Here is a 15,550-nt window from a genome sequence, read left to right as displayed (position 1 = left end):
CGCTGATTGTATAATTCCAATTCACAGCAGAAGTGGCTGGGGTGAGAAATGAAAAGCAGATTTGAGGAGCTGAACCTGGAGTTCACTCAGATGCTGTGGAGGAGAAGTGGAGCTCTGGAGTAGCAAAGGACATAGTGAGACACATGGGCTGCTCCACAAAACTGGCTGCAACAGCTTCACTTTTGATGAGAAAGGAATGTAAATAAAGGAAAGACAGCACAAAGGCAACAGGGAGGGTCTGTGGGGTCTTTCTGAGAGGTGAAATTGTGGGGAATGTCTTTGGAGACAGGAACAGAAAGTGGAAGGGGAAAGTCTGTCAGTGCCTCAGTTACTCATTTTGCTCTCATTTTAGCAGCAGACATGCACAGAATGCTCCTGTGTGTCCCTTCTTGTTTGTGAAGTGCTACACTGCATTAACAGCCCAGACCAGAAACTGTTTCAATATGGTTAAGGGCTCGTCTAAATCTTTGTCATAGGTAAGAGAATCCAGACAACAGCATGGAATAAAGCACAGATAATATGTCTGTTTAGGCTTTGCCTTCAGGTGTCTGGGAAAGCCATCAGACTTCAGTTTTCATTGTTGAATGTCATTTGTTCACCTCCCTTTAAGACTTAATAATCCCTTCCTTCATGGAAAAGAGATTTAGGCCCAGCTGCCTACTGATGGAGTCACAGACAAAAGTTTCTGTTCCTTCTCAGAGCCTCCTTAGGGAGTCCACAACCTAAATCTTAAAATCCTTGCCTTTCCCAGCCCATCTTCCAGCAAGGTACAACTGGAAGAGGAGAGCACCAGAGAGTGGATTGTGGAGGACATATACAGCTGTGTCTCCAGTATGAACAGTGTCAGATTTCTCTCCTGAGCACTGTCACTGCATTACATTGTCTAAGGAATGAGGCTGGATGAAACACAAGCCTGAAAAAAACCCTCCACAAAGATTTTAAATATATCCTATCCCAAAACACAGATGCCTCTACACAATATTTAGATTTTAGATTTTAATGAACATTTGAAATATTTTTGTTTCAGAACAGCAGTTTGAAAATATTCTGGTCTAAACATTTTATTAAAAAATTCCATGTTTTGTATTTGTTTTCCAAAGTGAGTTTGTGTTGATCTGTTCTAAAATCAAGTTTTCATGTATCACTTCTTGCTTCAACACTTACAAACCACATGTCAGAGTGTTTACCAAACAGGAAAAAAATACACCCTGTGATTCTTTTCTTCTGGTTCAGGGTTTTAACAGGACAACACTGTGCTCTGGATTGGAATAGGGACTCTCATCTGTAGAATTCATCAAATAATCTTTGAAAAAGGTAGTTGTGTAAATCAGGTGCTTTAATCTGGATTCACTTAAAAATGGAAGCAAAGAAAACAGATGGTGTGAGATTTTTTGGGGTAAACATTTCACAGTCCTGCTGCTGTAGTTTTATCGTGTTGGGTTTTTTAAAGCATAAATAGATTCTTTCTGTCACTTTGGTGAATTCTAATATTTAAAAAAAATATTACTTCCTCTGGATTATATTCAGAAATCAGGAGAAGGGCTACAATGTGAGATGTTGATATACAAGTGAAACAGAAATTCTCTGCACAGTAGCAAAAGGGAATGCTCTATAAAGGATATTTGTGATGTATTTCTGCCATTTTATTTCACTTTGTCCCATCACTTGCTGTATCCCAGGCTGCAGAAAGAAGAAAGCCAGTAGGACAGTCAGTGACTGCTGTGTGCAGTCAGCTGGAGCAGGCTGCCAGCCAGCACCCTGTGCATCTCCAAGGGATAATGCTGGCCATTCCATAAAACTGTTCTTTCTGTGTCCACCTCTGAGAAGATTTCATCAGAAGAGTTTCCCATTAGTGGGTGGAGCATTTGTTGGTGCAACACATGGTGAGGCTACCTGTAAGCCAGTTTGGGCATGATATCCTGAGTAATTATCTCTTGAGGGACAATGAAATTGAATTATTAGTGGCTATTTAGGAAAATAATCAGATCAGTGGGATTCAATTTCAGGACTTATGGTTGCATAAGGTTATTGTGGTCTATCGTATGGAAAGTTCTAGAGAGTAATTAGAAATTGTCTTGGATAGTGAGAATACCAAGAGTTACTGGGAGAAGGAGCTGGGATGAGGAGGATGTAGCAGTTCACATTTTAGGGATTATGCTGGTTGCTGGCAGATGCCGGAGTAAGACTTAGCTTTTAGATCAGATTGACCCTGCCAATTCACTGCGTGGGGTAACACAACATGCCTGGGATTGCTTGGGCTGAGGCTGGGTCCTGGCTGGGGTTTTTCACCTCCTGATAGAAATTCCCTGGTGTAGGGCTGGGAAGGAAGTTGTTTCCTGGTGAGAGACAGTTCACTTACTGACAGAGAACAAAATTAAATTATTAGGAAGGAACTGTTGGAATTGTCAACAAAAGTCTGTGAATTTACACATAGTCCAATCTGAATTAGTTTGTAGTTTTTGTAAAGTCTTACCTTTTTTCCCAGTGCTCCCCCCATTCCTCATGGAAGCCCTCTCTTGGAGCCCACACCTTCTGCAGGGCCTCCCAGCAGTGCTTTGTGGAGGTGGAGCAGGGCCAAGCAGAATTTCCATGTCCTTGGTGTGTGTTTGCTCCATCCAACTGTGGCTGCACACAGTTGCGTCTGTGTGTAGTGTATTCTCTTGTGCTGGGCTTTTTTAGTCTGTTGAGTCTTTTCCTTGAATGGTGAAGCCTTTTTAAGTGAAGGAAAGTCTTCACCAGGTGTTTCCTGATGGGTATGGAATTTTTAACTGCAGGATCGAACTGCAGGACTCCCCAGGAATTAAATCATCAGCATCAGTGCGTCTGAAGACACTCTATAAGTGAGAGTGTTGTTGAAAGGATAACTCCATTTCTCTTCTGAGTTTCTCTGAGGCAAATGCAGCTGCAGTTTCCTTTTCTGGTCTCTTTGCCCCATCTATTGGTGAGAAGAGACTGTCTTAGCTCCTGGCTGAAGTTTGTGAATGTATTTTGTAAGATCACTTATTTGCCATCTCTGCTAAACCATGCCTCAAATAGGTCCTTCTCTTCACTTTTTTTACACCATTGTCTTCTCATCATCTACATTTTTCATTAAAAATAAATGCTAATAATGATCTATGGCTTGTAATATCTTAATATTAAAAGATCACAGAGAAAATGCTCTCTGGCCAATTTCTGTCTTGTATCAGTTGCTCAGTTTAAAATCTCTATAAGAGTTTTAGGTGGGGTGGTTTGTTGTTTTTTAAGCAGAATTACACAAGAACTCCCCTAATGCTGAAAACTGAAAATTAGTGAGATTGTCATGTTAGAAAGACAGAAAGAGGCATCCAGGGTCAGATTTCAGCTCACATACCCATTTCTCACACTGTTTGCTTAGGTCCTGATTCAAAAAATGCATGAACACATTTCATTCTGAGCATAGGAGAGAGAAATCCTGTCTTGTCTACAGGGGAAGCTGGGAATAACAAACACTTCTGTATCTCAAGCAACATACTAAGATTTGTCAAGGCTGGAAACAAATCTCTCATAGGAAGCTAAATTTAACAGTTTGTTTGATGCATAAAAATAGATCCCTCTTTAAACCAGGTGTCTATTGAGAGAATGTTTCTCCTAAGAGAAACAGCTGTTGCAGGGAAATGAGTAAGAATGTTAAGATATTTCCAACTGAATGTGTTAATCAAACTATGATTTTGTGAGGATCTTTTACTACCTACCAGGTTGATGTCAAGCAACAAAATGGTGGCAAATTTTGTTTAAGACACTTGAATCATTGCAGCATTTCTCCATACTCTTGGATTAATATTTTTAACCCCACCCTCCCAAAAAAAAGCAAGCTCGAACCACAAACCTGTTCATTCATTAGTTGCTTTCAGCAATTTTTTTTTTTTTGGAGGTAAATTATTCACTTTGAACCAACATGAATCAAGGTTAACTTTGTTTGGGTGCTCCAAGGAATCCCACTGGTCAAGCTTTGTGTTGTGGGTTACCCCTGATGGCCTTCCACTCCTCCATCTCTTGTACTGGAGTGGAGGATGGAGCTCCCCTTGTAGCAAGGGCAGCAGTGGCTTAAGCAGAAGAAAATGTTCAGCCTGTGTTCATGGCTCCTTGCTTTGGCATCTTGCTATTTTTAGGTAGGAGTTAAGAAAATAAAGCTCAGTGCTTTTGCCTGTTTCCTACAGGGCCCCTATTACATAGGGGAGGACCTGAGGCTTTCAGCTCCTACCAGAAAATTTGATAAATTTGCTTTGTTTCCTCTCTTGCAGGGACCTCCAGGGCCCCCAGGCACTGCTGGACCCCCGGGACCACCTGGGCCACCGGTAAGAAACCCTGGGGGGTTTTGTTTTATATCAAGGAGAAATAAAAACAGATGGAGAAAATTTTGGGTCATGGTTTTCAGAGGGAACAGAGTTAAGGCCTCTGGAAATGTGGGCTTTCTCTTATATTTTCTCTGCTAAAAGCCACAGCTGGTTCTAGAGCACAGCTTCTCCCTGCTAAGCCTTGGAACCACGTTGGTGCTTCCTGGGGATAAATCAGGGTCTCCAGGGTGCCCCACAGCAGTGACCTGGCTGCAGTGGAAGGGAAAAATATACTTGAAGTGAAAGCAGCAATCTGCAGTGAGATTCCTGCAGAGAATAGAAATACTGATTTATTTTTTTATCCTGATTTCATTTCTCAGGGACTGCCAGGAGAGATTGGAGTTTCTGGTAAAACTGGACCACCTGGACCACCTGTAAGTGTTGAGGAACTGTTTCCCTCACCTCAAATTTCTTAATTACTTCACATAATTTAATTCTGAAGTCTGCTTTGTTTCCCACTTCTTTTTTGCACATCGGGTTTTAATATGGGCTCCAGTACTGTCAATTTTAATGCAGAAATAATTCTCAGATACCTTTTGTGAATAAGAATTTTACCAGGTGCAGCTCCACTATTCCTATGCAATTGGATCATGGTATTTTCTTTATGTGATACCTTTTATAATTCCTTTTGCATTTGACACAATATTGTTTCTCTAAACCTGGAATTTCCTGAATAAGGCCAAATTACTCATGATTAAAATCTCAGATTTAGCAGACTGTAGCAATTTCTGTTGTTCTTAAGTCACAAAAACTGAATAATTAAATACTTAGTACAGAATTGCCACCTACAGTCTGCAGTGTGTGTGGATTGACTGACACTTGGAAAAGGGAAGATTTTTTTTTTTGCCATTTTAAATGCATGACAGGAAGTAATTTTAATTCTTATCTTGCTGAACCACTCTGTCACTTTGTGCTATATAATTTAATTTTAGGGGTCTATTTACTGTATAAGAAATTACCAAGATTTAAAAGGAGAAACGGATGTAAAGGAAAATATATGTATATAGCTACAGGTAATACGGACTTACAGAGAATAAACTAAAATTTAAGTAAGGTACATAAAAAAATTTACAGATTCTCAGTACCTAAAAGCTCTATACTGGAGTTTCTCTGTAACAATGCTGACATCCAGTGGTCATTCACTAAAACTGGGATACTGGAAGAAAAGGCAGAGCAAATATGTAGAATGTGAGAATTTTTGTGTCTTTTGAGAAAAAGTAGGAAAAAAAGTCAAAACCCAAAATGCATGAGGGGGTTTTTCTTTTCTTAAACTTATGTGGGTGGCAGGAGAGATGAGCTGAGCATGTTTATGCTGAGTTTGCTGGTAACCATTTAAAGAAGTGGCACTTATAGCTTATGTTTTCCTTTTGTTTAGGGGCTGCCTGGCAAAGATGGACTCAATGGGCTTCCTGGGCTTCCGGGTCAAAAGGCAAGTGGTACCACAGACACTGGGATTAAGCTCCTTACCCAGGCAGATCAGAGGGGTGAGCAAGCAAGGGAGGCAGGAAAAACACAGCTGGGCATTGCAAACAATCAGTCAGGAAATCCACTGACTCTGGCAAGTCAAGGCACACCTCCAAGGCACAAAGAAGAAGAGCAAAGAAGGGTAGAAGGCTCCAAAGATGTTCCTTTCTTTCCTCCCTGAAGGGCTGAAAAGAAGAGATGCCATTCCCCTGAACCTTCTCTAGGTCTGTGTGGCAGAAACTTGGTTCTTTATTACTTCCTACTTCTTCTGCCCCATTTGAAATCTTTTCCAAATTGTGGCTTGCAAGGGGAGTTGTCTCCTCCATTGTCTATGCACTGGGAGAAGGGAGATAGTAAATGTAGAGATAGGAGACACTTCTCATCCCCCTGCAAATAAGGGACAAAGAAATGTGCCATGTTTTGACTATCAAGGCCAAACTAGGTTTTGCGGGTGATGATTATAGTAAAGAAAACAGCTCTTAACTATCTGTTGCCTTGGATTGCCTTGGCAGAGGTTTTCTTGCTTCTGATACTTGATCTCAGGTCTAGCGGAATCCCCAGCTCCCATTTATTGTTGAATAAAGGTGAGGAATTTGCAGCCCATAATATGTTTCTGATGTTAAACAAACTTTGGATTTTATCCACACATCTGTGTAGCACTTACTGCATTTCCCAGCTGTGTAGTCACATTTCAACCACTGCAGTATCTGCTGTCCATGCTGATGCCACCCACATTGGAAGATCAGTTTTAAAGTATTTATACAATGGATCCAGTGACCAAGGCCCCAGTCCCAAAATTTTATGGTTTTTTTAGAACACTTTCTAACTTTCTAACCACATACAGTTTGAAGAAAGTGAATGGAAGTGGTTTTTTTTCCCAGATAATTCACTATGGACATCTTTAATGCAACAGTGATTGTGGTTTTCCAGAAATTCTCCAGTAGGATGCTGCAGATGTGATTGCAAATGGCCCTGGAATGGAAAAATATTCCAGGAAGCATATTCTCATATGGCTCCATTTACACCCTCAAGGTGATCTTGAGGAACTGAGTTGAAATATTCCTCACCGTTGGTTGCAAATGTGCTGCACAAACACCAGAGGAGTTTGTGAATTGACCTCTTGTGTTCCCTGCAGGGAGAACGAGGGGAAAAGGGTGAGGAAGGCTTTCCTGGAAAAGCTGGCTCTAAGGTAAGGGACTGTATTTCATAATCTGCTGAGTATCCACTGAGTCAACCAAGGTGTGATTTTGGAAGATTTTATACTGAAGTCAGGAGAAGAGGATTCCTCTGAAGTTGGAGACATAGGAGGATGAGCAGATGGGGTTCACTGACTTTAATGATGTTCCAAAATACCAACACTTGTTTGGTGCTCCTCTCTCAAGCCTGTGTGCAGGGAGATCTAACCTGGACCTTGCATTGGCTCCCTGCAGGCTGTGTTCCCAAGCCATCAAAAAAGCAATTTCAGAGCCTTGTGGGGTGTAGGTAGAACAACATGGACCAGTAGGGACCACATTTTGCTAATGAGGAAGTGTTCTCACCAAAGGGTCAAGTCCTTGCAATGTTACAGATTTGATTTTGTTTTTCCAGGGTGAACCAGGGAGCCGTGGCCAACCTGGTGAGCAGGTGAGCAGAAAAACAATCTTAACAGCAAACTTGACCTGTCAAAACAATAGCAAGCAACCACATGAGATAAAAAAGCCATTTGCCAATGACAAGATCTGTGCATGTCACTTGCATCTGTGATTGAATGTGCAACAGTTGCAACGGTGAGGCTTATGGTTGATTTTAGAAGGCTTTTCCAACCTTTTAATGAGTCTATGATTGGTGGAATAAGACTACAAGTCCAAGGCACAAATTGAGGTTTATTGGGATAAGGCACTCAATAACTATTACCCCACCCCGTGAGTCTGGACTGTACTGCTGCTATTCCAAAAGTCCTTGTAATCTGCCTGATAGGTATCACTCAGTTCCCAGGAAAGTATCCTTACCTGGTGTCCCAGGTAAGGGGAAATCACCACAGCATGGGCAAATGATTCCTCAGGAGTGTTTTCATCAGGCTCCAAGGGAGGAGTGGTTTCTGTGCCCTTCCTTGGTGTCATTTCACTGGGCAAGCAAACTATCAGGCTTGAAGTTTCCAGGCAGGCCAAGTGCAAGTGCAAGTCCAAGTGCAACAAGGGGCCAGACCCCAGCCTGATCACTGTCCCTTGGTCTGAATCATTTCCCCGCACAGGGCTGTTTTAAATGCTCACACCACTTCCAAGACACTTGTCCCTCTCTCCACAATGTCACGTTCTCTGTTTCATAAATATTCTCTTTCCTGTCTTAAATTGAATAGTGCTGTCCCTGAGAGGACTTCACTTCATACATCCTCTGAATTTCTACAGTAATTTGCTAATAGCATGTATATGAATGCTGTTTCTTCATCCGTTGTACACCACCCTCCAGGTACCATTCTACACTACATTTCTGTGGTTACAGATCAGAACATCATTTTGGCTTATGTCAGATATTTTACTAAAGTCAAAATACATCAGGAAAATGCTTTCTTTATGTCTGCTTAGTTTTCATGTCTAAGGAGGGAACTGGATGAGTTTGATATGATTAGTTTTTAACAAATCCACACTGGCTGTTTTGTATTATATTTCTGTCCTTGAACTCATACAAACTCAATGATATTTTGCTTCAGGGCCTTTTCAGAGGCCAAATTTAAACTGTGTTTTTATTTTCCCTCTAAATTATCCTCTGTGTCTTTCAATGTTAGATACTTTGATTACTCTCTGAATCTCTGGAATGGCTGGGATCTCATTGTCATTTCCATTCCTGGAAGTGTCCAATGCCAGATTGGAGCAACCTGGGATAGTGGACGATGCCCCTGCCCATGGCAGGCGGCTGGAATTAGATGATCTTTAGGTTCCCTTCCAACCCAAACTATTCCATGACAGCCAGGATCCCACAGTAGCTCTACGAAAACATCACTCCATCTGCCACCAAATGCCACTTTCTTTAAAATTCTCCCTACATCACCTGGATGTTCTTAGTCATCCTTAGTTACTACAGTATCTTGTTCCTCACCTGATTTTATCTACAGACCCATTGCACCTCTACCATGATAATCTCTTGTTCTCCCTATACTTAAGATAATCTCTTTAGAGCAGGAATTACCTTTTCTTAGTTCAGTATTTATACAAGACTTTGTGAATTTGGGTCTTATCCATGACTGATCTACTTTGTGATATTGCACTATAAATTCAGATAGAAAATAATTATAAATAGGAAACCACATGGTTATTTTCAGATTACAAACTGGGTCAACTGGGAGCTAAATTTGAGAGTACTTGATATATTTAGGAGAAACCACATGACACAGAGATCATAGTTACTCCAATAACAAGTATTGTAAAGCAGAAACTCAATGTTCAACAGAAGTAAATCCCAATGTGCAATAGTGCACTGAGATAATTCTATATCTGTTCATCAGATGACATCTGTACTGTTCAGATTAATACACTGCAGTTTTTGCATTTCCAGACCACCGGATCATTATGAGGAAAATAAAAGTCATATTATATTTCTTTTTCTGCTTTCATTTGCTTCCTTGGTCCTGCTACAGAGCAGCATGAAGGAAATACATCCTAAATTTTGTGGCATCAGTTGACAGGCAAAAACCAGAGTAGTTTTACTTGCTGCTTTAAGTAATGGTTTAAAAAACTAAGAAATTGTTTGATAATCAAACTAATCTTATTCTCTCTCAGCAAACTACATCTACAGTAAGTCTCATGAGAAAAATCAGGCAGAGTCTATCTTATAGCATTCAGTTTTCATACACTTTGTCTTATTTTCAGGGTGAAGCAGGTTTTCCTGGTCCTAGGGGCTTACCTGGACTGAAAGGAGAAAAAGGAGACCGGGTGAGTGGCTTGGAGCCACAAATTGTTCTTTTGGCCATTTAACATCAGGAGGACTTACCTGAGTGTCCCTAGATGATGTTGTCCCTTGGTGTGATGGCTGTGGTAAGCAGCTGGTTAGAAACCACAAGGTTACCAAGTACCCAAAAAAGGTGTTCCCTGCCTAGTGACTGTTCCCAATTAACACAGAGGTGCTAATGAACACCTCTGTGTTAATTGGGAAGAGTATCTATCCCAAATGGGAAGAGTTGTGCCATGCTGCTCGTGAAGCAGTAAGAAAGGTTAGAACTCTAGAGGTCAGATTGCACTTTAGGACTCCCTTTCAGAATTACTTGCCTGATTTAGGGACATTTAAAATTCTTGATAACAACAAAAAATTACTAATCTATCTTGTCACTGAGCCCTGGAAAAGGCTTCAGATGGCTGAATTATTTTCTGATGGCTTAACTTCTACCTAAGTCCTGGTGTCTACTGCTTCCTCTGGGTAGCTACAGAACTCTGGAGACATCTTCATGCCAGGAAATATTTGGGTCAATGTCCTGACAGTAAATTTAGCCACATGAGTGAGGTTTATAACCTTGATTACTGATGACATGCTTGAATGTGATCAAGAAGGATCTAAAATCATCTGAGGTTTTTCCATGCAGTTTGCTCCATTTTATGCCTTATAGAGCAGAGGATACAGAATATATTAATGGCAAAGGTTTGAAACTAAATGGTCTTTAAGGTACCTTCCAACCCAAACCAAAAACATAATAGAAATATTCATTCTGGGTCTTAACTGCTCTTTTGCTGCCTCTTTTCAAATTGGAAAAAAACCCTCTGGTTTTTATAACTACATCAGGCAGTAGGATCTTCTACAAGCAAGTTATTTTAGGATTGGTGCTTTCCTTTCTGTGAGGTCAATTGACGATTATTTATTTTGAAAATATTGTGGATTTGTGAAGCCATCTTCAAAATGTTACTTTTTTAATTGCTTGCTCTACATCTTGGAAGATAGACAACTGAGAGTGTAAAATGTTTTAGTGAGGCTGATGCATTAAAATCAAAATGCACATTTTTCTTGCTTTCCTTTCCCTGCTTATAGGGAGAAAAAGGAAGAGATGGTCTCCCAGCAATGAAAGGTGAAAGAGGAGAAAAAGTAAGTCATGAAATGACCCTGATCTTCCTTAGACAGGAGAAGAAAACAGACAAAGGGGCAGAGACAAGTGATAGAGGAGGCTGAGGAAGACTAGAAAATTTGGAAGACTTTTAGCTGAACTTTACAGAGAAGCAGCAGAAATAGCTATGTGTTGGATGGAGAAAATAATTTACTGAGCAATTAAATCTGACGAAATAAAGGACAATTTCATTAATTCAAGGAAAACCTTTTTTTTTAAATTTGGTTAAAATTTTCTCTTTTTTCAGTTTTATAATTGGCTGATATAAATAAGCCTAGAACTAAAATCAAAAATGTTTTCTGTGCCTGACTGTAGGGGATAGAACAATAACTAAAAGAATAGTTTGGGCTTCTGCTATCACAACCCCATTGATTTTAGTGAAAGTAAGAGAAGTAAACAAAGGTAATGTCCACCAAAATTTATATTAAACCCTTGTGAACATGAAGGTGAAGAAGAAACATTGACCTTGCAGATGCTTGTGAGGGTATAGTGGAAAAACTGCCCTCATGACAGAGGCAGTGGAATTCAGGATGTGGGTTCTTCCATCAGTCCTCAGTTTGTCAGTGACTTTCACCACCTGTGGAGGTGGGAATTCTTTCATGGGTGATCCACTGACATCAATAAGGCACCTAAACCTCCTTTACCTGGGAGGTTAACAAGTTTTGTTGGTAGTTCTTGGCTTTCAAATGCCAGGGGACTGATGTTTGTGGAGCAAAGCCCACAGGAAGGTCAGTGCCAGGGCTCAGGAGATCCTCCAGCAACAGCATAGTTTTAACTCAAAATTAGGGGAAACTGGATTTAGCTACTTAAATATTTGATGAAAAACAGATTTTTTTTTTTTATCAATGAAAGAAGTTTAGCTAAAACATGTTGTTCAATCAAGACTTTTGGTCAACTTTAATTTAAAAAGCAAATTAAACTCCATATCCTAAACTGGATGGGGCAACTTTAGAAATTCATCAACCTGTGAATTCAGGTTGATGATAGAATCATAGAGAGATGAAGACAACAGAATGAGAATCCTGCATGCATCAAAGCAAGGACAGCAAAAATTCAGTCCAGAAGTGTTACAGAGCTGGGGGATTGGGTTGTGTCTCATCTGGTAATGCTGCATCTTCTAAATGATAATGTTAAATTTTATTTGGGAGTCTTTTTATGTAGTTAGTTACATTTTTTTTCTGCTCTCCAGGGTGACACAGGTTCCCCTGGACCCCCAGGCTTACCTGGAACAGTAAGTAAGATTGTGTTTGGTGCTGTAACATTATTCAAGGTGTCATTCCTCCACATAAATTCCTCAGAAACAATTTTCAAGTTTCTTCTCTGCAGAAACTTTGAGACCTATTTACTCTGAGATTATATCCTTTTGTTTCAGAGAAGCAATACCAAAGTTTATTTGGTCTTTTTATTTTTTTGGTGAAGTTGTACTTTCCTCTGTCTCTTCAAAAACAGACCGAGAATACATAAATTTATTGTTTTCAAAATTAAGATGCAAAGTTAGTTAGAAGAGCCTGAGTATAATTACAAGTTCACTGATGGTTAAATCAGCACCCACTGAATGTAAATCCACAAACCTCTGAGTTCCCTCTAAGAAAACCTGAGTAAGCAGCTTTAAATTAGCATCATCATTGCCACTAAAGGATTTATACCAGTCACAGATCCTCCAAGACATGGCACACATCCTCTCATCATCTGTGCTCACCACAGCTGGATACAGCTGCCTCATTCACAGATTATGGAGAAAATCTGAATCAGGGTCTGTTGGTTGGTGAAAATCAAGTGCCTAAAGACCTTGAAACAGCAGTGGAGTGCTGGAACCTGAAATGCAGGGAATTCTCAGAACTTTGGGGCTATATGCCCCATGTATGTATGATCTGAAACCTTGGAAAAGGCTTCCAAATTAGGTGATAGAAACAAAAATATGGATTTATAGTTTAAAGCAGAGACACGTTGAGTTAAGAAGAGGAAAGTTTAATATATAGAAAAAAATAAAAGTAGTTACAAGGGTAAACAAGAAGTTTAGAATACAGTACTGTAGGTTTTTGTGTCATAAGGTGATTGGCCAAGAAAGCTTACGCTGTGGCATGAGTCCATGAGACAAAATATTTAAGGATTGGGTCAAAAACATAAATATCCTTGTTGGCGGTGTTTTATTGGTCAAAAAATCTTTAAAAGTTCTTGTAACTAGAGGTCTTGTGACCTTCTGAACCCTGTTATGAATATGTGAGCCAAACTCACCCTTCCTGCCCGTGTACAAGTTAAAAATAAATCGCATCATCTAAAAACTTAGAGGTCCTGTCTCTAACTCATTCAAAAATCCCCATAATGGAGAAGGTGATTTAATTTATTCTCTGCCATTAGCTGGGCCTCAGTCTATGCCAGATCACTTCATGGTGCTTTATGTAGAAAGACTCCAAGTATATCAGACAAGAATAACCCAGTCACAACACCAAAGGTGAATCTGTGTTGGTAAAGGCAGAAAAGGCAGCTCACAAACAAATAAAACATGGCTGGACATGGAAATGTGTGCCACTTCTCAAGCTTCCTGTGTTTGTAGGGAGAAATTATTTCTATTTGTCATGGTTTAGGAATGGTAGTCCCCAGTTTAGCACCCCTGACCCCACAAGACCCCAAAACCAGCCTCTGGTCACTCACTTCCCCTTCTCCCCTCTTCCACCCACATGTGCCCAGAGAGGAGAACTGGAGGCACAAAGGGCAAAGATTGAGGGTTGAGGTAAGAACAATTTATGGAAACAACAATAAGCTAAGCAAACAAACAATAGCAAAACAAACAATAACAAAAGTGGACAAAAGAGGGAGTGTGGAGCTTGACCTGACTGCAGCCATGCCACCCAAAATGCTCCCTCTGGTCAGGACCAGTTTTATCCCACTGCTCCATCTGCCTTGCTTGCTCCAGCAGAAAGGAAAGTCCTTCCCTTCTCCAAAGTGAGAGAAAGAAGCCCTTTCCTCCACCCCTGGCAGTGGCCTAAGGTGGTATTGAATAACAATGCCTTGGCCGTGCTCCCTCCCACTGATCTAGGCTGGAACCAGGGCCTGTTTCAGTTGTTAAAAGTAGGTAGTGCTTTTGACAAGTCTTCATGTCATCAAGATCTGTTTTTTTCTTCAAAATTGTATCAGCTTTGAGAAAAGATACTGTCTCTTTCTTCGAAAATTTTATCATTTCTTTTTGTGGCTATTCCTTCAGAGTGACTGTGTATTCCCATTGAGATTTCATGTACGTGGTACAAAGCAGAGGGAGAACACACCAAATTCATTCATGGTATCAGGGAATTTAATAATACAGAAGGTGGCTGTAAGTGGAAAAGTGAGCTGGAGATTGCTAGCAGTAAAATTGCTATAAAGTCTAAAGATTGATTGTTTTTTCATCATGGTAGGACACACAGGATAGTCTTGAGTTTATGTTCATATTTCAGACATTCTGGGAGATTTAAGATATTTGTGGGCTTCTTTCCAAACATCCAGAAGTTACAGTGGGTTGCTCTTTTATAAACTTACTTATGGAATGTATGGAATGTGCAATCTGTAATGACAGGAGTATGTGTAAACTATTGCATTTTAAGGAAAATAGTCTATCCTGTTATTAACACTCTGATTTCTGTTCCAGCCAGCCTTCTTCACCCCACATCCCAGGATTCCTGTAAGTAACATCTCTAATAAATGTGTCCTCTGGCTTATCCCCTCTTGTATCTGGTAGAAACACCCCTTATTGTTTTCAGTGTTATTTAAATGCTTTCAGTAAAGAACCCAGATTGAATCTGGTTCTGGGCATCCTCATCACTGTAACCAGCTGTGATGAGAAGTCCAAAGCTGTGCTGGTAAGATCAGCAGTCAAACCAACTAAAACCGAGTGTAAAATGAAGATTTTGTTCCCATTTATAGCATCTAGTGGGAAATAAACAACATAACATTATCCGTGAATAAGTTTGTTATGGATCAGGAGGTTTCATGGATGACAGAGGTAGGCTGTAGTAGGAGTGCCATTAGAAAGAGAAGCATATATGCTAGATTCTTCAGAGGATGAGGAAGGAAATAAGGATGTGAAGTAGTACTGGAGAAAGAGACAGGATTTCTTTGGCTTGCTCTTCCCCTTTGCTCAATGGTTATACTTATATATATATCTATATACACTCTAAGGAGACATACAGAACAATGACATCTTACCTTTGTAGTGCTACAGTCACAGAAAGAGTTTTTCCTTTTGCTTTGAGTACATTGCTCTGGTAAATGAGCTGCAAGACAGTAAGAAATGAAAGGCTTGAAGTGTGTCAGCTGTTCCATTTGCTGGGATTTCTCCCTGTGCAAGACGACTGTGGTGACACCTGCCACAGCACAGCTCTGCACATAGCAGTGTGAGGGAGGAGAAGGTAAGAACAGTTGGATGTACAGGTGTACACATTAAAGTGTCAGAAGGAGGTGATGAGCCTGAGGAGAGTGTCATGGGTGGCAGGACCAGCAGGGTGCTCACAGGTGCACTCCAATAACCAATCCTTGCCATTGCTTCCCATTGAGTGTGTGTTGTATTGTACCAAGGAGCTATTTCCTATCTGAAATATTCCTGGAGATGGGGTGAAAGAACCACAGTGGTGGTCAAGTATAATGGCTGGAAAGAGGCAATAGCAGTAAAAAAAGAGGTGGCTCCTCACTTTGCCCT

At 40.4% G+C, this 15,550-nt stretch overlaps 1 protein-coding gene across 1 annotated transcript in view; it reads left to right on the top strand.

Annotated features, from left to right (window-relative positions):
- The window catches only part of COL22A1 (collagen type XXII alpha 1 chain), a 228,500-nt gene that overhangs the window by 153,531 nt on the left and 59,419 nt on the right, over positions 1-15,550 (top strand). Inside the window, exons 25-33 of the mRNA XM_026790395.2 lie at positions 4,263-4,316; positions 4,676-4,729; positions 5,731-5,784; positions 6,955-7,008; positions 7,407-7,442; positions 9,662-9,724; positions 10,809-10,862; positions 12,071-12,112; positions 14,504-14,536. Coding sequence (XP_026646196.2) covers positions 4,263-4,316; positions 4,676-4,729; positions 5,731-5,784; positions 6,955-7,008; positions 7,407-7,442; positions 9,662-9,724; positions 10,809-10,862; positions 12,071-12,112; positions 14,504-14,536 — 444 coding nt within the window. The remainder of the gene's footprint in view (positions 1-4,262; positions 4,317-4,675; positions 4,730-5,730; positions 5,785-6,954; positions 7,009-7,406; positions 7,443-9,661; positions 9,725-10,808; positions 10,863-12,070; positions 12,113-14,503; positions 14,537-15,550) is intronic.

Source organism: Zonotrichia albicollis, chromosome 1 (genome assembly GCF_047830755.1).
Source record: "Zonotrichia albicollis isolate bZonAlb1 chromosome 1, bZonAlb1.hap1, whole genome shotgun sequence".
Taxonomy (NCBI): domain Eukaryota; kingdom Metazoa; phylum Chordata; class Aves; order Passeriformes; family Passerellidae; genus Zonotrichia; species Zonotrichia albicollis.
This window is presented reverse-complemented; position numbering and strand designations above follow the sequence as displayed.